At 54.5% G+C, this 24,289-nt stretch overlaps 12 protein-coding genes across 12 annotated transcripts; 7 read left to right on the plus strand and 5 right to left on the minus strand.

Annotated features, from left to right (window-relative positions):
* Positions 1 to 100: 100 nt before the first annotated feature.
* TPS3 (Trehalose-6-P synthase/phosphatase complex subunit) lies at positions 101 to 2,939 on the minus strand (the record flags this gene model as incomplete). Its single annotated transcript, XM_064836758.1, has 2 exons — positions 101 to 2,864; positions 2,917 to 2,939. The coding sequence occupies 2 exons, from the start codon at positions 2,937 to 2,939 to the stop codon at positions 101 to 103; spliced, it is 2,787 nt and encodes a 928-aa protein (XP_064695391.1).
* Positions 2,940 to 4,026: 1,087 nt separating this feature from the next.
* Positions 4,027 to 4,622, minus strand: TPM2 (tropomyosin-2; the record flags this gene model as incomplete). Its single annotated transcript, XM_064836759.1, has 3 exons — positions 4,027 to 4,189; positions 4,249 to 4,553; positions 4,605 to 4,622. 3 exons carry the CDS (start codon positions 4,620 to 4,622, stop codon positions 4,027 to 4,029), a joined length of 486 nt encoding a protein of 161 aa, XP_064695392.1.
* A 314-nt stretch (positions 4,623 to 4,936) lies between these two features.
* On the plus strand, positions 4,937 to 6,067 carry LTS14_004058 (uncharacterized protein; the record flags this gene model as incomplete). Its single annotated transcript, XM_064836760.1, has 1 exon — positions 4,937 to 6,067. One exon carries the CDS (start codon positions 4,937 to 4,939, stop codon positions 6,065 to 6,067), a length of 1,131 nt encoding a protein of 376 aa, XP_064695393.1.
* A 191-nt stretch (positions 6,068 to 6,258) lies between these two features.
* On the minus strand, positions 6,259 to 6,734 carry LTS14_004059 (uncharacterized protein; the record flags this gene model as incomplete). The annotated part of the gene is made up of 2 exons (XM_064836761.1): positions 6,259 to 6,414; positions 6,477 to 6,734. 2 exons carry the CDS (start codon positions 6,732 to 6,734, stop codon positions 6,259 to 6,261), a joined length of 414 nt encoding a protein of 137 aa, XP_064695394.1.
* Positions 6,735 to 7,590: 856 nt separating this feature from the next.
* Positions 7,591 to 8,082, plus strand: LTS14_004060 (uncharacterized protein; the record flags this gene model as incomplete). Its single annotated transcript, XM_064836762.1, has 1 exon — positions 7,591 to 8,082. The coding sequence occupies one exon, from the start codon at positions 7,591 to 7,593 to the stop codon at positions 8,080 to 8,082; it is 492 nt and encodes a 163-aa protein (XP_064695395.1).
* Positions 8,083 to 8,597: 515 nt separating this feature from the next.
* LTS14_004061 (uncharacterized protein) lies at positions 8,598 to 9,525 on the plus strand (the record flags this gene model as incomplete). Its single annotated transcript, XM_064836763.1, has 2 exons — positions 8,598 to 9,197; positions 9,322 to 9,525. 2 exons carry the CDS (start codon positions 8,598 to 8,600, stop codon positions 9,523 to 9,525), a joined length of 804 nt encoding a protein of 267 aa, XP_064695396.1.
* A 1,097-nt stretch (positions 9,526 to 10,622) lies between these two features.
* On the minus strand, positions 10,623 to 11,575 carry LTS14_004062 (uncharacterized protein; the record flags this gene model as incomplete). The annotated part of the gene is made up of 2 exons (XM_064836764.1): positions 10,623 to 10,639; positions 10,738 to 11,575. The coding sequence occupies 2 exons, from the start codon at positions 11,573 to 11,575 to the stop codon at positions 10,623 to 10,625; spliced, it is 855 nt and encodes a 284-aa protein (XP_064695397.1).
* Positions 11,576 to 12,099: 524 nt separating this feature from the next.
* DGA1 (diacylglycerol O-acyltransferase 1) lies at positions 12,100 to 14,755 on the plus strand (the record flags this gene model as incomplete). Its single annotated transcript, XM_064836765.1, has 2 exons — positions 12,100 to 14,461; positions 14,541 to 14,755. The coding sequence occupies 2 exons, from the start codon at positions 12,100 to 12,102 to the stop codon at positions 14,753 to 14,755; spliced, it is 2,577 nt and encodes an 858-aa protein (XP_064695398.1).
* Positions 14,756 to 15,374: 619 nt separating this feature from the next.
* On the plus strand, positions 15,375 to 16,851 carry CDC43 (geranylgeranyl transferase type-1 subunit beta; the record flags this gene model as incomplete). The annotated part of the gene is made up of 3 exons (XM_064836766.1): positions 15,375 to 15,425; positions 15,503 to 16,075; positions 16,138 to 16,851. 3 exons carry the CDS (start codon positions 15,375 to 15,377, stop codon positions 16,849 to 16,851), a joined length of 1,338 nt encoding a protein of 445 aa, XP_064695399.1.
* A 710-nt stretch (positions 16,852 to 17,561) lies between these two features.
* Positions 17,562 to 19,933, plus strand: LTS14_004065 (uncharacterized protein; the record flags this gene model as incomplete). Its single annotated transcript, XM_064836767.1, has 4 exons — positions 17,562 to 17,983; positions 18,053 to 19,331; positions 19,384 to 19,746; positions 19,802 to 19,933. The coding sequence occupies 4 exons, from the start codon at positions 17,562 to 17,564 to the stop codon at positions 19,931 to 19,933; spliced, it is 2,196 nt and encodes a 731-aa protein (XP_064695400.1).
* A 45-nt stretch (positions 19,934 to 19,978) lies between these two features.
* RCY1 (F-box protein: endocytic membrane traffic, recycling ReCYcling 1) lies at positions 19,979 to 22,960 on the minus strand (the record flags this gene model as incomplete). Its single annotated transcript, XM_064836768.1, has 1 exon — positions 19,979 to 22,960. The coding sequence occupies one exon, from the start codon at positions 22,958 to 22,960 to the stop codon at positions 19,979 to 19,981; it is 2,982 nt and encodes a 993-aa protein (XP_064695401.1).
* Positions 22,961 to 23,625: 665 nt separating this feature from the next.
* LTS14_004067 (uncharacterized protein) lies at positions 23,626 to 24,219 on the plus strand (the record flags this gene model as incomplete). The annotated part of the gene is made up of 1 exon (XM_064836769.1): positions 23,626 to 24,219. The coding sequence occupies one exon, from the start codon at positions 23,626 to 23,628 to the stop codon at positions 24,217 to 24,219; it is 594 nt and encodes a 197-aa protein (XP_064695402.1).
* Positions 24,220 to 24,289: the final 70 nt, after the last annotated feature.

Here is a 24,289-nt window from a genome sequence, read left to right on the forward strand (position 1 = left end):
CATAGACCCATTCCACAGCAATGCTCCGAGCGCCTGCGCTCAAATGCATGACAGCCTAGAAGGCGCTCACCTGATACGTTGTTCCTCATCATCGCCCGTCTCACATCGTTCCAGTACCACGATTGACATAATCACCCTCCATACCCTCACTCGAAGACTTGCCCAACTTCAACAGCGCGTTCAACAACCCCGTCGCGCCCTGCGTAATCGTGCTACCAGCCACCGTGTTCCTCCGGCCGACCGAAACAGTAAAGACATCTCTGATCGTGCCCTTCTCACCCAGCTCATTCGCCCACTGAAAGATGATTTCATCTTCACGATCGTCACCAGCCACGAGCAGGAACTCCGGCACCGGGTGGCCACGCGCAGTAGCCTTCGCACGAAGGATGTCGAAGATGTGAGTCGCGGCACTGCGCTTGCTGAAGTGGACTTGCTCGATCAGGACAGCCTTTGAGATGGGCACAGCATGAATGCCCATACTGCGGCAAGAAGTGTTGATCTGATCTGCACACTCGCCCGCAAAGCGGACGGCGGCCTCTTGGTCGCCAGTCTTCCCATAGCGGAAGAAAAGACTGCAGTGCCGCTCCTCGATGTCGCTGCCTTCGAGGCGAGTCTGGAAGTAGTCGAGTATACCACGAGCTTGATCTTTCCACTTGGCAGTCTCGTCTTGATCAACGAAGACCTGCCACTCGCTATGCTGGGCGCCGTACTCGCGAAGAAAGCAGCCATTCTCCGCAATGAGACCGAGCGAGGGGAGGGTGCGGAACGTGCTTTCGAGCTCCTCTGGACCACGACCAGACATTACGTAGACGATGTTTTTCGAGTCCGCCATCAGTGATTCGAGACCGTCGAGCACACGCTGTGGCGAGGATAGAGGAATGCCGGTGCTCGTGCGATGAGGGGCTAAAGTGCCCTCGTAGTCGATGATGAAGACACGACGACTGGCTGCTTTGTACTTGTCGGTGACCTTGGTGATGGACATGCGCGGCACAGATGTGGAAGCACGCTCGTGGTGCTCAGCGTAGACCTTGTCAAGGGTATCCTTGAGCTGATGGGCCCATCGTCCGCCCGTCTGTGTAGTGACGATCTTGTGCATCTTACTCCAGCGTTCGTACTTCTCACCATCGCCCATCTCAAGAGCCTGCCTGATCGCTCTTGCTTGTTGCTGGTAGTCCCATGGATTAATCATGAGCTGACCATCGCCCAGCACCGCAGAGCTGCCCGTAAACTCGCTCAGAATGAGGGGGGAATACTTCTTACCGCCTTTGAAAGGCGAGGTGCCATCCTGGCAGCAAATATATTCGTGTGCTGCAAGGTTCATGCCATCGCGCAGTGCGGTGATCATGAATGCATCGGCGACCGTCAACATTGCCAAGTAGTTTGGAAGATCCATGTCTTGTTGCAGGAATACCAGAGGCCGATTGGCCAGAGATGAATGAATCGAGTCGATGCGTCTGCAGATATCGCCGACAGTCGCCATAAGCTCGCTCTCCTTGCTAGTGGAGCCAACGACCTGGATGAGCACGACTCTCTCACGCCACTCAGGGTACTTGTTCAGGAATAGCTCATATGCGAGCAACTTCTGTCGGACTCCGCGGACATTGTCGAGCTTGTCTCGAGCGACAATGATCTTCTTGTTCGGAAAGAGCTCATTAATGATCTTCATCCAATTACCCACCTCATCGTCCTTGCGGGCTTCTCCAATAGCCTCAAGGTTGAGACCGATCGGCTGGCATGTGACATTGACAAAGTGATTCTCCAGCTGCACACCTTCGCCAGTTGCCTCGACCGTCAACAAGCGGCTGCAAGTCTGCAGGAAATGCTGAGCATACTCCTCTGTCTGGAAGGCGACGAGGTTGGCACCGAGCATGCCCTCAAGCAGCGCCTTGCGAGTTGATAGACAGCGAAAGACCTCAGACGACGGGAAGGCGGTGTGCAGGAAGAAGCCAATTTGAGCCTCGGGCAGTTTCTGGCGGACCATGGCCGGAACCAGTAGGAGGTGATAGTCGTGGATCCAGATGGTATCACCGCGCTTGTAGCTCTCCACAACCTTTTCGGCAAATGCCTGGTTAACATTACGGTAGAACTCCCAGGAGTGATCAGCGTAAGCTTTGCTCTTGGGATGATCCGGGACTTGATAGTGGAAGATGGGCCACAGGATAGTCTTGCAGTAGTGAGTGTAATGGCCGTCCATATCCTTGTCACTGATCCAGACAACCTGGGACTCGTGGTCCGAAAGGAGGCGGTCGTGGATCTCTTCCTTGAAGTCTTCTGAGAGCGAGTCTGTTGGAAAACCAACGGTGCCAATGAAATTAGTATCGATGTCACCAGCATCGGCCGCGGCACGAACAGCGTTGGTCAGACCGCCATTGCCCTGCACCGCAGGCTGCACGTCCCATGACTTGCCATCTAGAGTGCGATCACGACTCACGGCCCTTGAACCTCTACTCGGAGGAGATCTCTTGCTTCGCTTCGCCTTCTGAAGACGCTTCCTCTCTGCCTCCTGATGGACCTTTGCGAAATCGAGCACTGAGGAAGACGGCAGTGGTCCTGCTCTCGACTTCGGCTGGTTGAAGATAGCCTGCTTACCCCATTCTGCCACTTGCGCCTCGCTCGATACCAGCCCGTGCAGATCACCTGATTTTGCTCGCGTGCTTACCTTTTTGGACGAGAAGAACTCCTCGTTGAGCGCAATGCTCGGGGTCTCCGGTGGATCGGGTCCATTGAAGAGACTCGCAAAACTTCTATGAGTTGGCAGGTCGGTGGTCGAAGCTTGGCGTTTTGAGATCGGAGGCGGACTTTGGCGCCTCGAAGACGCCGCAGTAGATCTCGTGTCAGTGAACGCGACTGTGTGTGGTAGGAAGCTGATCTGTGGTCAGTAGTGGCACGTCAACTAGATGTGTAGCATGAACTTACAGAGACACGTTATGAGTCGCCATGGCTTCAAGCTCTCGGCGGGCGGATCTTCAGCCTTACGTGCATGCACGTAGCCGGCGGGTGGTCGACCTGCGTTAGCTTTCCAAATATCGAAGCTTGCAGGTTGTGTATGAGAAGGAAAGTTTTTCTTGTCTGTGTGATGATATTTGTGTCAAGGAGAGGAAGGAAGTGCACCGATAAGAAATTTGCTGATCACCTGTTCTTGCCGAGAATGTGTATGGTTGCGGGTCGTACTTGCCCGCGCGAAGACAATCTCATACTTGCGTAACTTGCAGCAAGAATCTCGAATGTTCAACGTCACCTGTAGAACCGCGCTAGTCCGCGGGCCGCTGGTGTTTTGACTACCAGCCATGTGACATTCACGTTGCTAGAACTCTCCATGCCGCGTGCTCTTTATCTACACTGGTAGGTGGACCCAGCAACATGTTCATTACGATCTATAGTTTCTGAGAGAAAGCACATATATTGCGCCTCGGTAGCTCGACAATAATATCACGCTTCAATTTGACAATACATTGGACTCGTTGATATCGACCCACAACCCGAGAGGATCGGGCACGATGGACGGTGATCATCGGCAGGCCGAAGGGTGGCGATATCAACAAAACGATCTCGGTTAATCATAGAAATCAGGATAGCATCAACGCAGCATCACTGTGACACCGCCTAGGTGATATGCAAGCCGAGATCGCCCGATAAGTTTGATGTGATCGGAACCGCCCAGCCTGCTTAAGTAAGAGTCGCCAGGTTGATGCTGTGATGCTCATGGCAACACATGCAAGGGGCTGAAGGATCTAGGCAGGGCGGCAGCGGGAGAGGTAACTCTGGCAGATGCGGAGTGTTACTCTGCCAATATCATTTAGTGGCGATGTGCGTTTTGCAGCAAGTCATGATCAGTATGCTTCTCACATGTGGCGGTGTATTTCGAGACATGTACCGTCGACCAAAGTGACTGTGATCTAGCTGAAAGACGACAATGTAAGCGAGATTTGCATGTCAGTGAACTTTGATGATTATGCTGGGTCGTGGTATAGCACGCTCGTCATGTCGCTGGAGTACACAGGCACAGCCTGTTCTGGCCCCAAAAACCTAGATGTTGCCAATCTCGGCGACAAAGTCGTCGAGCTCCTTCTTGGTCAGAGAGTACTTGGCCGCCATCTCCTCGTACTTCTTCTCCCACTGCTCGCTCGTCTGCTCGAGTGCCGCGACCTTACGCTCGTAGTGACCGGCCTTGACATCGGTTTGACGGAGCCTAGAATATCAGTGTCAGCTCGGCGTCTTCATCATCCACATCCATCATGACCAGCATACTTCTCGGTAGTCTCCCTCAGATTCTTGTCCGCCTCCTCGGCCTCCTCCTCAAGTATTTGAATCTTCCTTGTCAAGCTCTCATTCTGAGTACCGTGCTGTGCGCTCTCGTCCACCGCCGCCTTGGCATCCTTGTGCATACCCTCGAGCTTCTCGTTCTCCGTCTCCAGTAATTGCACCTTGTGTCGTAAGGAAGTGATCTCCTGTTCGTTTTGCATAGTCTCCTGTTCGAGGGTCTTGACCTTGGACTTCAAGTCTTCTACTTTGCCCGCGGACTCGTCGGCCTCCACGCGTAGAGCGTTCATTCTCTGTCGTAGACATCAGTGTGTGTCGAATTGCAGCTGCTGGGGCTTGCTTACCTGCTTGATTGCGTCCATGTTGGCGAAGCTGTGTTCGAAGTAGAGGCTTGTGGGTGGGCGAAGTGAGCGAGTTAATGTGCTTGAAGTGGTTGAATGATTGAGCAGCTGTGTAGTATCCTTGTTCTGACAACGAATTATTATTGAGTGAGTGTTTCCTCGTGCTCTTTCGCGGCCAACAAACGCACCTCCCCCACGCTGAGCGATTCAGGGTCCTGCTAACCGTAAGAGGAAGTAGTCCATCAACAACAAACTATTGACTTTCTGAGCACTTGCTCGCACAACGACATACACACTACTGATCACAAATGTGAAGACGAAAGTAATCGAGCAGAATGTTCGCGACACGGAATCACGATGAGAATGCGATACACCAACAGCAGACCGCTGCAGCTTCGAAGCCGCTGAACCAGGGCATCAAAGGACTTGCGCCAAAGACCCCTGGCAACAGGGCTCCCAAGACACCCTTCAAGGCCGCGAAGAACGATGAGAATGCCGCGTTCGGTAAGACTGGAGGCAAAGGCAAGGATGGAGGTCTGTTTGGAGACATCAAAACCGTGAAGGCAGACAAGAGTACTACTTTCGTCACTCCAGCTGGACCACGTACTCGCGCTCCTCTAGGTGCAAAGACGACCAACGCGAAGGCGAACCTTCTTCAGACGCCAGCTCTGCCGTCTGCAACGAAAGGATCGGCCACAAAACCCGCGAGTCCTCGACTTCGCCGTGCCAAGGTCAAGATTCACACTGCCACATCCGACCCACTCGACGACGATGGAGTACCCGATATCGAGTATATGCCCCCTCGCGAGGTGCCTTTGGCAGACTATCCCGAGGAAGATTGGCCACTCGACCGTACATTCCCTCAATTCGACGGTAACAACTTGACCAAGGGTGTATGGGAGGAGTTCGGACCGAAAGACAAGGGAAGTGATGATGAGCTTAGCGATTTCGAAGAGAAGTGTGCCAAAGCAGAGGCGGGCAAGAAGAAGCGTGAGGAGCAAGAGAGGAGGCCTGGAACCGTGAAATCAAAGAGCGCTGCTTCTGCTTTGGCCAAGGTGGATGGGCAAGCGAGGCAGAAGGTAGTACCGAATTTTGCTGCTCCCACAGCAGCGGCAAGAGCGAGAATGCCATCTATGCTAGCAGGCAAGAAGACGGGTGCGACTTCGACATCAGGCAACACTCGACATACCGTGGCAAAGGCAGTTTCGAACACCACTCTCGGCTACTCGAAGGGCAGGGCTGTGTCTGCCACTGCTCGTGCTCCACTGTCTAGCATCCACGAGAAACCGATTGCTTCTGGAGTCACGAAGCAGTCTTCCATCGACAAGACGCATATGGCTGGCGGCATGACTTTCACTGAGCTGCTGGGCTTGCGCGAGGCGGAGGAGGAAGGAGAGGAGGACCAGGAGCCATTGCCACGGATTGGCGTTGATGATGAGCTTGCCGACTTCCAGCTCCAGCTTTGATTGACTGCGATCTGATCAAACTGCAGAACAATCAAAGCTTTCCATCAGAGGCAGCCCGATTGCATTGGCCTGGCTTGAGTCAAGATGTGCTTCAGTCACTACCGTACGACAAGAAATTGGAGCCCAAACCTGAATGCGAGCATTGTCTGCCCTTTGCACATTTGATGGCAACAACTTTAGCAAAAACATTGCTACAGCTTAGCCTTGCCGACCAAGTCACCCAACCAGGCATGTTTGTTCTCGCCATACAATTCGCGAAAGGGCTTCTCACGCTCCTGCAGCGTTCCAGACTGCAATCCAATGAAACCCGCCGACCCCGTCGGGCTCTTGAACATCATCGGCGAGCCCTGCAGACCAACAGTCAGAGGCGTGTAGAATCAAAGTGACCATCATGGTAGACAGCACGTACACAATTCGAGCAAAACCATCTCTCAAGCAAATTCCCATTCTTCGTATCACGGTCCTCGTACTTCTTGATCACGTCTTGGCCTTTCTGGAACGTAGTCTCCGAGTTCACGAGTCGAGTATTGTGCATGAAGGGGCTTCCTGAGTATCTCTGGCAGTTTGAGCAATGGCAGATGACGGTTCCTTTGTCGATGCCGGTGGTTGTGAAGGATACTGAGCCGCAGAGGCAGGTGGCGGTTTTGGTCACGGACTTGTCTGGCATGATGGAAGTCTGATGAATGGATGAGTGGGAGAGGCGAGTGAATTATGCTCGATGTATTATATTTCTATGGTACATAGACCGGTCGTATCATTAGGAAGACATGCCGTCGAAAGGACGTGCAGACGCGCGCGAGAAGGCAGCCGAGGTCAAGTGAAGTTCTGCCAATTCATGGATCTTTGGTCGCAATCGTCTTTATTTCTTTTCCCTACCTACAGTCTTACTTCATATCACAATTGCTGATTGATACAAGCAGACCTCTAGAACATGGTGACAGTCTCACAAGGTAGGCAGGGGATTTGATGATGCACACGACTGGTGCCATAGTCCTGCCCGAGAGGCGGCCTTGTCAGGTGGGACAGCAAGACGACTGCAGAAATGATTGAAGCTCCTCCAGATATACGCCGCGAGTGTGACAACGAGCATCAGCCATCACTTCTCTCTATCTCTCTGCCTGGCATGATGCCGATACCTGGGGACAATAGACATCTACAACGATCGACCCTTGTCAGCCATGAGGCCTGCCGGCTCGGACTGCTACGAGCTTTGGACAACCACTTGGGTTTCTCAAATCCATACGAGACTACACTCCTTATGCCCACTTTGCAGTAGCTGATTTTGTTAGTCCCGTACTACTTCCATGTGGCTCGCAGTAATGCATGAGACACACAAGCTTCTTCCCTTCTCACGCCTGCTCGGGACAGTACGTCTCATGCATTACTGCGCTGTCCTACAAAGGCCATAGCCAGCGCATCACAAACATCACTGTGGTATAAAGCCCGTTAGCACAGCTTCCATGCAAGTCCTTTAAGGGAGAACAACGATTTATCTTCCAGCCCACATCTGCTGAAGGAATAGTATGGCAAACCGCAAGCGCTACGTCCTGCTAGCGCTGGCGATAAAGTACGGGCCGAAGACGAAGCTAACTCCGCTGGGCGTCTGGAGCGATATCGTCGGCCTCAACCTGCACGATCTGGCTGGGAACTCTACCGACAACAAAAACCAGACCACTGGTAAGCTGAAACTGACCTACATCTTCCGCATCGACGCCGACTTCGCCCCCATGCCAGCCATTGTCAAACAAGCGCTCAAGAACGCCAAGCCAGCCAAGTTTGGCAGATGGTCGAGCAGGCTAAACTTCAAAGCTGATAGTCGAGCGGGCCGGACGATCGTGGGAAGTACGGTGGGACTTTCGGTGTCGATGTTGTTGATTTCGCATAAGGAGTGGTTTGGTGTGAAACGGGTTAAGATTGTGACGATGTTTAATGATGATCATAGGACCCAGCCGAGAGTTGCTTTTCTCTTTGAAGTTGAGAGTGTGGATCAGCCGATGACTGGTCCTGTCGATTGATGTCTCATCTAGGGAATGGCTGGTGTCCGGCGTTTCTTTCTGTGGTCCAATGCGGGTGCGGTGATATGGAAAGGCCTTGTTCTTGGGGGTTGGCTTAGAAGTTATAGATTAGGTACAAATCGGTAGTTCTTGAGGTCAGCTGTAGCTTATTTCTCGGTATCCTCCATCATCCGCTATTCTTCTCATCTTCTGATTCCTTCGTGAAACAGCTCAAATAGAAACCTTTCCACCACACCTGCCAACATCTTCTCCCGACACCCAGATTTGACCTGCATGCTGCGTGTGACAATTCTGCCATGGGATGTGATCGTGTGAAGACCTTGTTCTGCTTCCGCGAACACTCGAAGACCCTATCGTGAGAGCATGCGCACCGGAGGCCGTGAACACCATATGCTGTCACCGGACCTTCACAAGCAGCGGCATGCATCGACGTGGTACGTGCGGTGATCACCCTCGCACCTTGCAGCCTCACACCTCAGATTCTTACTCTCCTCAACTCTGGCATGCACACCATGATGCCAGCTCCCCCGTATCGAGCAAGGTTCGCAGTGCTGACGGCACTGGTCTTAGCCGCTGCACTCGTTCTTCTCAGTAGACAGAAACTACTGCAGCGCGTTCCAGATCCTCGGCAATCGGCGCAGAATGCGTGGGATGTGTCTGCTAACCACAGTGCCATGCTTCATGACAATAATGAAGTCATTGCCGACACCCAGGGCAAACCAGATATCCATGCACGAGCACCTCCCACCGAGCCTCTGACCATCGCCTCCACGGAAAGAGAAGGTGCCATGTCGCTAGCCCTACAGACCTCCACCACCGAGCACGCCGACGCCCTGCTCAAAAAGGCTGGCCGTCAACCTGCAGGCTACTCAATCGCGACCCACCGGGTCGATCCAGCAGCACTAAGCGACAACGGCTGGACCTGCAGCACCGACCCACGCGTGCGTAACTTCGACAGGAGCAGCCGCGTTCCAGTCCAGAGTGCACTAGCGGGCTTAGGCCTCTCCCTCATTGTGACGAAAGAAGAGCATCCCACTAATCCCGAAGCTGGGCGCTTCCACGCGATCGAATGCAGACATGACCAATCTTATGAGATGAATGGGCAAAACCACCTCGTAAGTCCACTAATCCCCCTCCCCAACCCCCACCAAAAAGACGCGGCAAACGAACGCGGAACGCTCCATTTCTGTCCCCTTCCCGGTCCCTCTGCTGACTCAACCTGTCACCCGCGCCCATCAGCCAACCCACGCCCCTTCCACCTTCGTCCTCAACCCCACCGAAGGCACCATCATCCGAAACGGCCGGCAAATCAGCCCGGAAGATACAGTCCGCCAGAACTCTATCCTCGGCGCTTCGACTCCGGCCGCGCCTCCACTCGAAGCCTGGGACATCATAACCGTACTGAACAATGCGCCGCCTCGTCGGAAGCCCACCCAGCAGTAGGGAAACCTTAGACCTGTACACATACAAGCCCCGAATCCGATGGATCTTCCGGCTCGATGTCGATGATGAAGAATGGATGCAGGGCCTGGTGCAGGAGATCCTGAACTCGATGGCTGAGACGAGACAGAAGGAGGGTCAGACGAACCCGAGACGGGTTTTGGGTAAGTGGGATGCACGCATGACGGTGGCAGCGGGTAGTCGGGAGGGGCGGGCGGTGGTGGGGGAGTCCTATCGGGCAGGATGCGGCGATGTTGCTGTATAGGCAGAAGGAGTTGTGGGGGGTGAAGCGGATCACGAGCATCATCCTGTTCTTCGACGACCGGGTGGAGAATTCGAAGTTGCTGTTCTTGTTTCGTATCGAGGATGCGCCGGAGTGGGAGTGGTCTCCTAATCTGGTTCCTGCAGGTGAAGAACGATGATTGAGTCGTCGAGCCTTGCTGCTCGGTCGGGCTTGGCATTGGAGAGAGGAGGATCATCATCCTGTTGGTTGATCGGAGGGGAGATGCCAGGTTGGCAGTTTGTGCAAGGTGGAAGGTGTGGGTATCGGAAGGAGTGATGTCCGTGGCTGTCTCTCAAAGGCATGGCTGGTCACCGATGTTGCATTTCCGAGTTTTTTGTTGTAACGGGGCTCGGCATCAAGCGAATGACAAGCATCAGCATCTTTTTCCCTGTAACGATTGAACGAATTTACCAGAGTTTGGCGTTCTGTTTGGTCGTGAGCGCTTGGGCAGGCGTTCCCAAAGTTAGCCACGAGCTCAAGCCTCCCAATCAATGGGCTCATCGTGTCATCAAGCAATCGATCGAGCGTCAGCCTATATCAGGCCAAACCACCTCGACCACCAATCACTCCCAAAACCACCTCTCACCTCCCCCTAACCCCCCACCCCCCAACCCCCGTCTCAAAAACCTCCACTACCCCCCCACCCACCCCCTCCTCCCAAACCCACCCAAATCTAACCCCCCAAAACTCCCTCCACGCCCTCGTCTTCCCAGGTAAAACCCCCCTCCACTCCCCCCTCCCCCTCTTAGCCACACTAACCGCATCCCCCAGCACATTCCCCTCCCATTTCTCCCTTAACACATCTACTGTACATTCTCTATGCCGAGGCGATAACTGTTTGAGGAGGGTTAAGAGGTGGGAGCGGGAGGAGGTGAGGAGGCGGAGGTAAGGGCCAGTGTTGGGGAGGGAGAAAGTCATGGGTTGTGTCACACCCGTGTGGTTTGGGCGATGGGGTTGCGTGGCGAGGGTACTGCCGCCCCCGCCCTTGTCATGCACGGCGCCGGCTCCACCTATTGCTGCTAGGGACCCCGAAGGTGCTGTATAGCCCGCATTCAGCAGCCCCGAAGACGAAGAAGGCGAGGCGAAGAGATCCATAGGACTAGACAGACCAGCCGACGCAGAAGGATTCGTTAAAAACCCGGCCTGTACCAACTCCCTCACCTCCTCCCCCTTCAACGTCCTAACAGAAGTCGTCGCGCATCCCGTCGGCGCCTCCTCCATCAGCCTCAAATACTCCATCTTCACCCCCTCGCTCAAACCCGCACAGGATCTGACCAACTCCTTCCATTCCTCAACTAAGACTACACCCTCCCCCACCACCCCTCCGCCCTTCCCCCGACCAGGGATAACAATTTTCCGGAGAACACCGGCCTGTATCAAGCCCGCCATCTCCCTTTCAATCTCTGTAGGGCTAACACTTAAAGCGAAGAGATGTGCCGTACTGACTATCGGAGGCAGACTGGAGCGGAAACGGAGGGTTTCGCTGATTCTTTCGCTTCCCATTCCCGAGACTAAGGGGATGGGGTTCCAGGTGTTTTCTTGGATATATTTCATCAGGGTTAGGACGTCTTGGTTTACGCCGCGAGGAGACAGGGAGGGCGGGATGCCGGTGTCGCTGAGACGGTCTTGTGCTGTTGCTGTGCAGGAGTCTTTGGCTAAGGTGCTGCTGCTGGAGGAGCGGGAGATGGAGGGGTTTTTGCGGGGGAGGGAGGAGAAGGGGGAGGAAGAGGAGGATTTGCGGCGGAGGAGGGGGTTCTTTAGTTTGGGCATTCTGTTATGTTTTGTATGCTGGTGATGGTTGTGTGGTTGTAATGTGGTTGTTGCTCAGCCTTGTCCTCGTCGGGACATTCTGGTCTTCCTTCCGCCTGATCATGGTGTTGTGGTTGTGTGACTCATGCGGTGATTGACGAGCGCTGCTCATGTGTCTATATAGTGTGAGATGCGCTGCGCTGCGCATGTATCTCGATTATCCTAATACGTCCTTACTCATACTCATATCGCCTTTCGTCGTGGGTCACATGATAATGCTAGAACAAAGCACCACACCACGACTTCCTTCACTCACCCTTCTCCTCAAGTATCAAAACCCAATCCAAGAGCTCTGACGCCATCACGCGTCCCGCGAACCTGGAATCTCCCAATGATCCATCCACCGCCGAACTCTATTCACCACCCGCTCTCCCAATTTACCGTATCTCAACCACCCCCGTGCCCCATCTTCACGTGCCAGACCCACCTGCCACCGCCATGCACTCCTTCACCTCCATTATCATCACTACTTCTAACAATACCACATGGACGCAAGTCTCTACGCCCAACAAATGATCGTCAACGGCGACCGCTTCCGCCCCCCCTCCCTCCGCATCCGCGACAAGACCAACCACGGCCTGATCCGTCCCAAATCAGGCATCATGAGCTTGAACCCCGAGCCAGCAGATCCGCAGACCAGGGAGGACGAGGGTCTGGAGGCGAAGAGTTATGCCGATGCTGCCGTCGAACCCAACACTCCAACCTCGATCAAGAAATTCGGCAACGAGATCGACGAAGACAGCATCAAAGAATCCCCACCCCGCTCCTCCTCCCGCCAAAGCTCCCTCCTAGGCCTCAATGGCCCCCCGGGACACGTGCGACAGACGTCCGAGCCGAGGCCGTTGGGCGAGATGATGGATGAGGTGGAGCGGGCGGGGAGTGCGAGTCCAGGGTTGCGGCACGTGAAGGGCAGGTTGGAGGAGAGGGGGGAGAGTCCGACGGGGAGTGGGAATGGGAATGAATACAGGAGGGTCAGTCATGCGAGCTCGGGTTCTCATTTGGAGGCTGTTAGAGAACATGCGCTTGCGGCTGGTGAGGAGGGGAATGCGGTTGTGGGTGGGGATGGGAATGGAGTGCCGGAAGGGGCGGTGAGAGAGGTTCCTGCTTATGGGCATGGGGCTACGGGGGAGGAGTCCGGGTTGGGGGTGAAGACGAACGGGAGTCCCTATAGTAGTCCGCACAGCATCGGCAACGGCATCACCAACAGTACCACAGCAGCAGCAGCAGCAGCAGCAGCGTCCGGCTTCGTAGCCAAACACGCCCTAGCCAACACGCCCACCCACACCCGCACCCCAGAATCGGGAACCTACGAAGCAGTGGGTGAAGATGAAAGTCCGAGGAGTCCGGTCCGCAAGGCACATAAGCGGGTTTCGTCGCGTTCGCTGAATGGGATGGCGGCGAAACAGCAGAAGCAGGAGCATGAGCGTGAACCGTCTCGTTTGCAGGAGGAGCCACATACACCTGTTCGGGGCGCGCGAGGGGACTGGAATGCTTCTCTGGAGCCGGTGTTTTCCACGCCGGATACGGGGAGTGGTGGGGGTGAGGGGAGGGCTGGGGGGTTGAATAATGATGATGCCGGTGGCGAGAATGGTGGTTCATCGCGAAATGGACTTGAGACCGGCGAAAGTGGTGCTACATCCCTGAGTCCCAATGCTACGGGCGAGAAGGATGTTTCAGCCCAGGATGGAACAAGCCACCAGCCCGTCTCCTCCTCCAACACCGATGCCAATACCAACACAACCACAACCCTGTCCGCAGATGAAGCCAACGGCAATCCAGGCGATCTGATCTACGAAAACCTCCGCTCCGCCGGCGGCACGAACCTCGCCTCCATCAAACCCGAAGCAGAGAACTACGACCTCAGCCTCTCGCAAAGGGAGAACAAATCCACGACTTCCGAACCACCAACCACGAACCCCGACTCCAACTCGACAACCACAACCGCCCTCACCAAACCCAACGCACCCAACCCCCTCCAATGCCACTCCGACCGCAACACAAACTTCACCTCCGGCCGCCACGCCGGCGCCGGCTGGTCCACCTCCGCCATCCGCTGGGCCCCGCTCAACGTGCCCCTACAACGAAGATTACAAACCATGATGATACTCCTCCACACCCTCAGCATAGCTGGCGGCCTCGCCTTATTCTTCCTCGCCTGCACCATCCCGCTCCTCTGGCCCCTGCTAGTCCCGTACCTCCTGTACTGCTTACTAAGTAGAGCCAGCACCGACGGCGCACTCTCCCAACGCTCCGAATGGTTTCGAAGATCCAAAATCTGGTCGCTTTTCGCCGGGTACTTCCCCGCGCGCCTACATAGGAGTCAAGTGCTTGAACCCGGCCGGAAATACATTTTCGGCTATCATCCCCACGGCATCATTTCCCACGGCGCCTTCGCCGCTTTCGCCACCGAGGCCCTGGGGTTCGGCCAATTGTTCCCGGGCATCACGAACACCCTCCTGACCCTCGACTCCAACTTCCGCATCCCCGTCTACCGCGACTACGCACTCCGCATGGGCCTCGCCTCCGTCTCGCGCGAAAGCTGCGAAAATATCCTATCCCGCGGCGGCCCCAACAACGAAGGAATGGGCCGCGCCATCACCATCGTCGTGGGCGGTGCGAGGGAGTCACTGGATGCGAAGCCCGGGACTTTGCGGTTGGTGTTGAAGCGGAGGAAGGGGTTTGTGAAGTTGGCGGTGCGCACGGGGGCGGATTTGGTGCCGGTTTTGGCTTTTGGGGAGAATGATCTTTATGATCAGGTTGAGGCGGGGGAGCATCCATGGGTGCATAGGGGGCAGATGGGGGTAAAGAAATTGTTGGGGTTTACGGTGCCGTTGTTTCATGCTAGGGGTATGCTTGGGTCTCCTACTTTGTCCCCCATTTCTCCTGACGCCACCTTGCTGACCTATATTTTCTTCGTACGTTACAGGCGTCTTCAACTACGATATAGGACTCATGCCTTACCGTCGTCCTATCAATATCGTCGTGGGGAAGCCTATTAGGATTCAGCAGAGCAAGACGCCGGATCCGAGGGAGGTGGATCGTATTCATGAGGAGTATGTAAGGGAGTTGGAGCGGTTGTGGGAGGATTGGAAGGATACGTTTGCGAGGCGGCGGAAGGGGGAGTTGAGGATTGTGGAGTGACTTTGATGGCATGAGGGTTGGTGTGGCATGGGATGGTGAGGGGTGCACTGTAGGATATGAGGTAATGATTTTTTTGGAAGTTTCTCTTGGGCTTAGTTTGGACGATCTTGGAGATGATCTTGGGTGGCAAGTCTTGGGCTTAGTGTATTCCTTGTACAGATAATGCACCATGCTCCCGATGAATGTGAGTTATGGCATGTTTATATCTCGCTGGGAAAGTCCTTGGTGTATACCGTACCACTGTTCTTAACTGCGTGATCATATCCTACTGTACTGGCTCTCTAGCTTGCCGCCAGTGGTTATTATATGATCTATCTTGCGATATGGATTGTTTTCGACGCCGTGCCTTCCCTTCCACGCACCGCCACATCCAGAGCGTCATCGGAATTTCAAATGCCGCCGGTCCGAACCCTAGAACTCCACCACGCCTCCGTCGCACGAAAATCATGTGTCGTCTGTGGCAATAAGACCGTCCATATCCCATGAACATCTCCTTCCCGTACACGTATCTTGCAAGTCTTTTTCCATTCGATATCCTGCGAGCTGAGTGGGCCGGTCCCAATGGGCGTGCCGCACCGTCACGAACCGTCTATACAGCGCTGCAGCCCTGGCCGAGCCTATGGCGATTTTGAGCGAGAATGGCGCTAGTGAGGAGCCCAGGCTTGACAAGGTAGGAAATATATCGCTTTCAAAGTATTGTTCCCCCTCGAGCAACGAACGATAATGTTGATGAGATATATAATACAGGCCCGCCACATAAAATACTGGACCCGCTGCCTCAAAACTCTGCTCCCGCACCAATATACCAGCAACGACAGCAATAGACTCTACCTCGCCTTCTTCATCATCTCCGCCCTCGACCTCCTCGGCGTCCTGGAATCGGTGCCGTCGAAGGAGGAACGCGAAGACCATATCAACTGGATCTACCACTGTCAACACCCGGATGGAGGGTTCCGGATGTGGCCCGGCACGGACTTTGGCGTGCGGGCGAGCAAAGACAATGCGATGTGGGATCCTGCTAATATCCCCGCGACGTACTTTGCGTTGGCGAGTCTGTTGCTGTTGAAGGATGATTTTTCGAGGGTGAGGCGGAGGGGGTGTTTGGAGTGGTTGCCACGCATGCAGAGGGGGGATGGGAGTTTTGGGGAGACTTGCGTGAATGGAGTGGTGGAGGGGGGGATGGATCCGCGGTTTGGGTATTGTGCTACTGGGATCAGATTTATCCTGAGAGGGACGATGAGTGGTCCGCTCGAGATCGAGGGGCGGAGTGTAGGGGATATTGATGTGGATTCGTTCGTGAAATGTGTGCAGTTGGCTGAAGTAGGTACTCTGACGACTCTCCCCTGCGCCTTCGCCAAGCGGCAAGTTCTAATGGTTCGCAGGCATATGACGGCGGCATAGCAGATCTTGGCTTCCACGAACCACACGCAGGCTATACATTCTGCTCACTCGGTGCACTCGCCTTCATCGACCGCCTCGAAGTTGGCGACCACGCGCATTCCAAGCGTTCCGTAGCGACCGCCCCCACAAATCCATCAGCAGTCATCTCCTGGCTAGCCTACCGTCAAACCGAACTCACAGACCCGGACGCTGGCATCGACTCGGAATTTACCGCCCCTGATGACACCACGGACAACGATCCGAGCCAGAAACCCGGCGTGGGCAAAATCGCCAAGATCCAACAGAAAGCCGTGACCCCGGCCCACCAGACCGCGGAACACAGCGTCGGCATCTCCATCTTCGACCTCCTAGTCGACGGCGCCGGGATGTCCGGCCGCACGAATAAAGTCGCAGATACCTGCTATGGCTTCTGGGTCGGCGCCTCGCTACATCTCATGAAACAACCTACTTTGTACGACCATGCGGCCATGAGGAGGTATATGCTGGGTAAGACGCAGCATCCTGTCCTCGGCGGGTTCGGGAAATTTCCCGGGGACGTGCCGGATCTGTTGCATGGGTATCTTGGGTTGGCGGCGTTGGGGTTGTCGGGGTGCGAGGGTGTTAAGGTGTTGGAGGGGGGGATGTGTTTGAGTCGGGAGGCGAGGGAGCGGTTGCCGCTGTTGTGGAAGAGATGGGATGTTCATGATGAGGAGTAGAGGCGATGGCCCGGCCGTTTTGCATATGGGCTATGGGCAGCTCATGATGGCGCTGAGCTTACGCCATTTGCAGATAGACGACAGCATGACATATATTATATCACGTGATCATAGCAGTGGAACATGCCTCATGGTGACATACCCGACATCTGCCGTGTCCACGACCTTCAGAGAGCGTGTTCTCTTGCTCGCGAACCCCACGCTGACTTCAGGAAGGTTTGTCTGCCAAGCTGTCTCGATCGGGAAGGTGTGGAGGGTACATATCAGCAGTACAAGCGGGCAAACGATCGACATGCTCTGTTGGACATGATAGCCGGTCCACTGAAGTCAGATCAAGCTATCCGGATACGTGCCGATGAGCTCTGCTGCGTCAATCCGCACCTCACAACCTTTCTCCTTGCGATCCTCAATGGATCGCCTGTCGATCACTGCTGCAACAGGCAGGTCGCACGTCAATGGCACATGGCAGTGTGTGGGAATTCAGATACCAACGTTTGTGGTATCTACGGTCCTGCATGGGGAGTGATGCGACATCGATGCCGTGTAGTCCGTTGTACAGAGCTACAGAGATACCAGATCTTTTGCCACCGTAAGTGGCTTGCGAGACGCTGATCTGTATATATGTCCCTTCACGTCACGAAAGGTATGGAAGCCGTTCTCTTCATAACGATCACGACCAACGGTCTTCCTCTTCTCCCCTATCAGCAACCATGAGCAATCAAGGCGGTGCCATGGGCATCGGCTCCGAGAGCCACGCACTCGAGCATGCCACTGTCATCGAGATCGAGAAAGACTCACTAGACCGCAAAACGTCCTCCGACCCGAGCGTACGCATGGAAAAGGGCGACGTCGGTGTCGAAGAAGACGAAGCAGACGAGAATACCTACGAGTTCACGCACGAAGAACAATTCCCCATCGACCCCAATTACGAAGAAGAGACACAGCAGCTCACATTCCGGGCTGTCTTCGTCGGCTGCTGTCTTGGCGGTGTGATTGCGGCGTCGAATGTGTATCTTGGTCTGAAGACCGGATGGACGTTCGGCGCCAGTCTCTTCGGATCGATTTTCGGTTTCGCGATCCTCAAGCCGATGTCGCGAGCATTGCCTACTTGGTGTGGTGGAGGATATTTCGGGTATGTTATCGATCGGATGTGCTCGGGCCTGCATTGTACGAGCACCCAGCTGACAATCACCGTGTTCAGACCCAAGGAGAACGTATGCGTGCAGAGCGCAGCCACAGCGGCCGGGTCTCTCGGCCTGATCTTCACCTCCGGCATACCAGCAGCCTACCAGCTAGGTCTTCTCAACACGCCCAAAGAAGATTTCGGCAAGCTGTGCACCTTCACTCTAGCCTGTGCCTACTACGGCATGTTCTTCGCCATCCCACTACGCAAACTATACATCCTAAAGCAAAAGTTGGCTTTCCCGTCGGCAGTAGCGGCAGCATATACCATCCGCTCCTTACACACAGGTAAGAACGCGGAGGCCAATGCTAAGAAGAAGACTCGTACTCTGATCGTCGCTTTCTCGGTCGCTATCATCTGGCGCTGCGTCAGCGAGTACGCTCCCGGTCTGTTGTGGGACTGGCACTGGGGCTGGACACTCTACAGTATAGGATGGAAGTCGGCGGTGAGAGTCGAGAACTGGTCCTGGATTTTCGAGTTTACCCCAGCCTTCATCGGCGTAGGCTTCCTCGCCGGCTGCAATGCCTCTTATTCCTTCTTCGGCGGCTCAATCTTGGCATGGGGGATTGTTGGTCCATCTCTAGTAGCGACCGGAAGGGCATTTGGTACAGCCGTAGCTCCCGAGCAGTTTCCTGGCTACATGAACTACATGAGCATGGTGCTGGACGATCCCGTCAACAAGCCTTCGCCAAGATACTGGCTCGTGTGGCCCGGAACGATGTTGCTTCTAGCTGGTGCATTTGCCGAAGTAGCAGCTCAGTGGCGACCCATCACTGCCAGTATGATCCAGCTTACTGAACCGATCTGGAGGAAGATCCGAAAGGGCGGTCTCAAGTACGACGAAGATGCTGTAATTGAGGAGCCGTGCTCTAAAGACGAGCTGGTGCCAACTTGGATGTGGGCTGGTGGCATCGTGTTGTCCATCATCTTCACATGCATCATCATGGCCGTCCAATGGAAGCAGAGCGTTGGCGTGACAATCCTGGCAATCGTTTTCGCCTTCCTCTTCTCCTTCATCGGCGCCGAGTCGACTGGCAGGACGAATATCACGCCCGTTACATCGATTGGTAACGCCTCGCAGCTGGTCATTGGCGGCGCTACTCACGGGCATGGCACCATCGCCAATCAGCAGATCTTGAACATCACTGGCGGACTACTGGCTCTCGGTGCCTCAGAGCAATCGGCAGATATGTTGGGTGATCTCAAGACGACTCACCTGCTGCGTGCTTCGCCAAGAGTACAATTCTATGCGCAATGCTGCGGAGCTATCGTCTCGGTCTTCATGTCGGTGGCCATGGTGAGTATCCTTCCCTTCGATGACGAGGTTACTGTACTGACTTCCTTCTCAGTACGTCCTCTTCAGCGAAGCCTACCCATGCATCAACGACATCACGATCGAAAAATGCAGCTTCGGCATCCCAGACGTCGGAGCATATCGCGCCATCGCCGTCGCCGTCACTAGCACCTCGCTTCCTGTGCCAACCTCCAGCGGGATTTTCTCCATCGTCATCTTGGTCTGGTGTTTCGTCCAGACATTCCTGAAGTACCGTTTCGTGCCTGCCAAATACCACATCTATGTGCCGAATTTGGTGGGCATGGGGATCGCGTTCATTTTGAATACGACTACTTACCCGACTGCCATGGCTACCGGAGCGACGATTGCGTATTTCTGGAAGAGAAATTATCCGGCGGCTTTTGGGATGTATTGTTATGTGAGTAACTAGCCATGTTCCGCTTCTGTCAGTGTAGATGCTAACACCTTCAAAGGCGACAGCAGCCGGTATGATCGCCGGCGAAGGGCTTGGCGGTATTGTTGGAGCAATTCTGCAGGTGGCTCATGTGTCCGGGAACTACTATGGCACTGCTATCGGATGCCCAGCTATGGAGTACTGTGGTTGAGAAGTCTTCAGTATAGATACGATCTTGAGTACTCGGTCACATCAATCACATGACAGAGCAGCCGACACCATACATAGCTCCTTCGACATCACCCTTCACGACCAACCAATCAGCCCTTCGTGTCGCAAACTCGAAAACTTCCTCCGTGGTAAGCACACCACAATAGCGTTGCGTATCCGCAATAATCGCCGCCAACTCCTTAGCTTGCATCGCGGTCTTCGAGAGCTTGGTAGAGAACACACTAACCCTCTTCCCATTCTTCGGACCACCAAAATAAGCCGCTGGCGGATCGATCTGCACAAGGTATATCTGCCCTAGCTCCCGCAAAGCCTGGAAATACGGCATAAGTGGTTTCTGGCGTAACGTTGAGATGAAAGCGCTGTAGTGGTTGATATCCGAGATGATCTTGATAGCTCCATCAACACTAATGCGTTGGCGCTTGAAGTGCTTGCACAGCACACCGAAGAGTCGCAGCCCGACTTCTTGCATGAAGATGTCTAGCATGTTCTTGTCTGTACTGCCTACTAGCATGCTGGTATGGCCACCGATCATGGTAATGACTTGCTTAGCGGTGTTGCTCGGTCCAATGTCGACGACGCCGGAGTTGGTGCTGCTGTTCTTCTCGCCTGCTTTGTCGATACCTGGATTGAAGTCTGTAGCTTGTTGGGTCGAGGCACAAATGTATTCGACTTCGTCCATCAGAACATCTATGCCTTTATTCAGACCAGCTGCGACACGTTCGTCTAGCATTTGCTCGAAGCGCTTTTTCTCTTTGACTGCTGGGTCGAGGAAGTCATCGCGATCGGTGAGTTTGGTCGCCACGAGTTCTTGCGCGTAGAAGACGTCTACCATCTGCTGGATCAGATCCCCAACATTGACCAGCTCGAGAAAAGTGACCAATGGTTCCACGCCGATAGCTTCGCCTTCGAGATCTTCGCCTGCCATGGCCTTCGCTCGAAATTCTCGGACTTGTCGTGGGTTGTATGCGCCAAGGTGTCCGACTGCCTTGTCAAAGCCATTCTTGATATGTCGGTCACCAAGAATGCCAAGCATAGTGACGAAGATGATCTCACACTGTTGTCTAGCTTCTTCGCCCTGCTTACCGCCCATGCGCACCATGTTCGCAGCTCGCTCAAGCGAAGTCTTCGCAAAGTGAGTGAGGTTCAGAGCTACTTCGATGCTGAATAGAGATTTGATGCCTTCCAGTCGCGAATTCATGATTGCAGCTTTCGCGGCCAGTTCTGTGGATGGTGGCTCGGGAGCAGGAGTGGAGATCCTGTTAGGTGTAGCTGAATCGCTCAGCGTTGGTGTCCGCGGACGCGAATATGCAGTGTCGACACCAGCCAGGGCTGCAGTAGTATTGTTGGCCGCTGCCGCTGGCCTCGCTGAAGCGAAAGGCGATGACAATGGAAACGCTGGTAGCACGTTCACAGGCATCATTACCACTTTCTTGAACGAAGATAGGAAGTCTCGTTTGGCAGCTTGTCGATTAATGTTCGACATAAAGAATGCTTCGCTCGAGGCTTCCTGGTCCATCTGCTCTTTCTCCCAGTGTCCAACCTCTGCCTCTGACTTAGATCTGAAAACTGACATTTCTTCGAGTAGGTATAGATCGATATGCTTCTCGTAGCATTGTGTCACTGATACTTTTGCCGCATGTCGGAAGTCTCTTGGCGACGCTTTGGTCGGCACTAATGATGCGACAAATCGTAGGGACTGCTCGAATGTACCAGAGACAGCTTTGACATACGTCTCGATGCCTTTAAGATGAGCTTCATCAAATAGCGCAGTGAGGTAGTCGGCGATGATCTCCTCGCACAATTGCGTAAGAAAAGGAGTCAGAATATCGACGTCTCGAGGGAAGACACGATCAGCAATGCCAGCTTGCTCGACCATCATGCTTGCAAGCTTCTCAAAGAATGCTTGCGATGCACCTAGATCGACATGGCCAGGGGCGACAGCTTCGAGGCAGTCGAGTGGATTGCCCGCGCGAATATTACGAGCCATGACTGGGTGATTCGAGATAAAAGCATCGATCGCCGCATTCCCACCATTGATCGTCACCAGAACGTGAGCATATCGCTGCATCCGGCCATCGACATCACCAGCTGCATAGCCTTGCTCGAACTCGCGCAGGACGGCGTTCTCGAAAACACCGATCATGCTATCGAGCTTCTGCTCCCGTGACTGCCATCCTTGAGCACTGTCGCATTGTGCAAAGCGCTTGAGGTTGGCGAGTATTTGCGCCTGTTCCTCCGGGTCTCGATAGCTGCGGAAGACGAGTGCGTCCGAGTGGCCTTTGCAGCGAGCTAGATCGGTGTACAATGGATTCAGTGCGCCATACACTCTACCGAACTCTAGTCGCGCCTTTCCTCGAATGGACTTGAACGTTTTCAGAACATTTAAAGCGATAGACGGATCCCAGGCAGCTTTCAACATCCCAGGCGAGGTCGTCGACTCATCGAAACCATCTGAAAACGTTGCTCGCCGCTTCACAGCAGCCCGCTCTATAGACTTCCTGTGCCGTTCCTCCTCCACACCAGCATCGAACAGCGTCTCACTACCTGCATGCGGTCTCCCACCTCCACCAGCTACGCCATTGACACTCCCAGGCAGATTCGCGCCAGTCCGCCGTGCCTCATCCATCTCCTTCGCCCTCTGAGCATCTGCTTTCCTCTTCACCGCCTCGTCAAATCGTTGCCTAGCTTCATTCTCATTCCACAAGCCCATATTCCGAAGCTTCTGTGTCCATCGTGTATCATCATATACCATTTCATTGAGTCTCCTCGACACCAAAGCAAATCTCATGAGATCTGGTACTGGTAGGTAGTCCAATATCGTGGCGATGAGCTCGGCTGGCAAGACCGGCTTCGAAGCCACGATCTGTGTCGCTCGTAAGGAAGTGAGCACATTGTTGCTGTTTCTGCTCTGGGGTCTGGCATCGTTCATCTGTGCCTTCCGTATTTGGGAGAGGTTCTGTGATCTTCGCTGGCTGCCATTCTGCGCCGGAGTCGATCTGCCGCTCATGGCACACAATAAGCTCTACCCTCTGTAGTCAAAATGGATACTCGTAGCTTCAACCCTCGTACAACACACATCCGGGCCAGATGAAGCTCGTGGTAAGCATCAATAATGTGGCTGCCTTCGTCATACCAAGATCACCCAAACTTCAACCGCCGTGGCTTCAGCTGTGGCACAAACAGCCGACCTTCTCCGACTCCCTACTTGGACATACGAGCACAAGTTGACTGTCAGCAATCGTCCATCGCTGCCCGGCTGTCACCACGCGAGGTACATGCGACACTTTCCTTACCAGCATAGCCCCGGCACATATCACGAGCAAGACTAATGCGACACCCGATAGTGCCGCCATGGGATACGAGTTGGCCAGTCTGTGCCGATTGGTGCCCGACCAAGGTCAAGCTGCTTTCCAAGGCCTAGCCAATGCAGGATGGCGTCTTCTACTCGCCCAGCCATTCCATCATCTCGTACGGGATCCAAGGTATAAGCGATATCTATATTGCGCGTACAAGCGTAGGTTGGCACGATATCTAATTTCATCTTGTCGTTCCTTCTCACACCTATCGTTATGCCTGTCACTTCTACAGCATACAACATACAACCATTGATACACAGGGACGCGTAAGGTCCGGCATCTTGACATACATCTACGACAAAAGAAATACTCCATCATGTGTCTGGTCAAAGTGAAAGAAGAGGAAGAGTACCCAACGCCTGCTCGATACAAGCGCGTAACAAGAGTCCGACGATACGAAGACGACCCGCCCCCACGAGTCGAACGATCATCATACTACAGAGAAGAACACCGCGCGCCACCTCCACCAGCCATCATCGCACCGCCTCCCGCACCACCGACCTACGTCGCAGAAACCGTCAAGTCACGACGGACCTCCCGCGCACCAACAACCGTCCGCGCACCCAGCGTAACACGCTCGCACTACGTAGAAGTAGACGAAGAAGCACCCTCGCGCTCTACATCCCCCAGCTCAGCGAGTTCCGTCTCGGACGTCAGGTCGCGAGCGACATCGCATCGAACTCGTAAGCCGCCGGCGAGCGAGTACAGTATTCATGAGCGGGAGAGAGAGGTGAGAAGGGAGCGTGCGGTGTCGAGGCCGAGGGAGGAGTATGAGACGTATCGGTATGTGAATGCGCCGCCGGAGAGGCAGAGTCGGGATAGTTATCCTAGGGATCCGAGGGAGAGGGAGAGGATTACGATTGAGGATAAGCATGGTGGGAATCGGACAAGGGTGGAGGTTAGGCGGTGAGACCATGCTTGACTGGTGCTGTGATAGGACTTGTGATATGGGTTGAGCTTACGCGAGTGATGTTATGAGC

The sequence above is a fragment of the Recurvomyces mirabilis genome (assembly GCF_035927965.1).
Source record: "Recurvomyces mirabilis strain CCFEE 5264 chromosome Unknown scaffold_9, whole genome shotgun sequence".
In the NCBI taxonomy this organism is placed as follows: Eukaryota; Fungi; Ascomycota; class Dothideomycetes; order Mycosphaerellales; family Teratosphaeriaceae; genus Recurvomyces; species Recurvomyces mirabilis.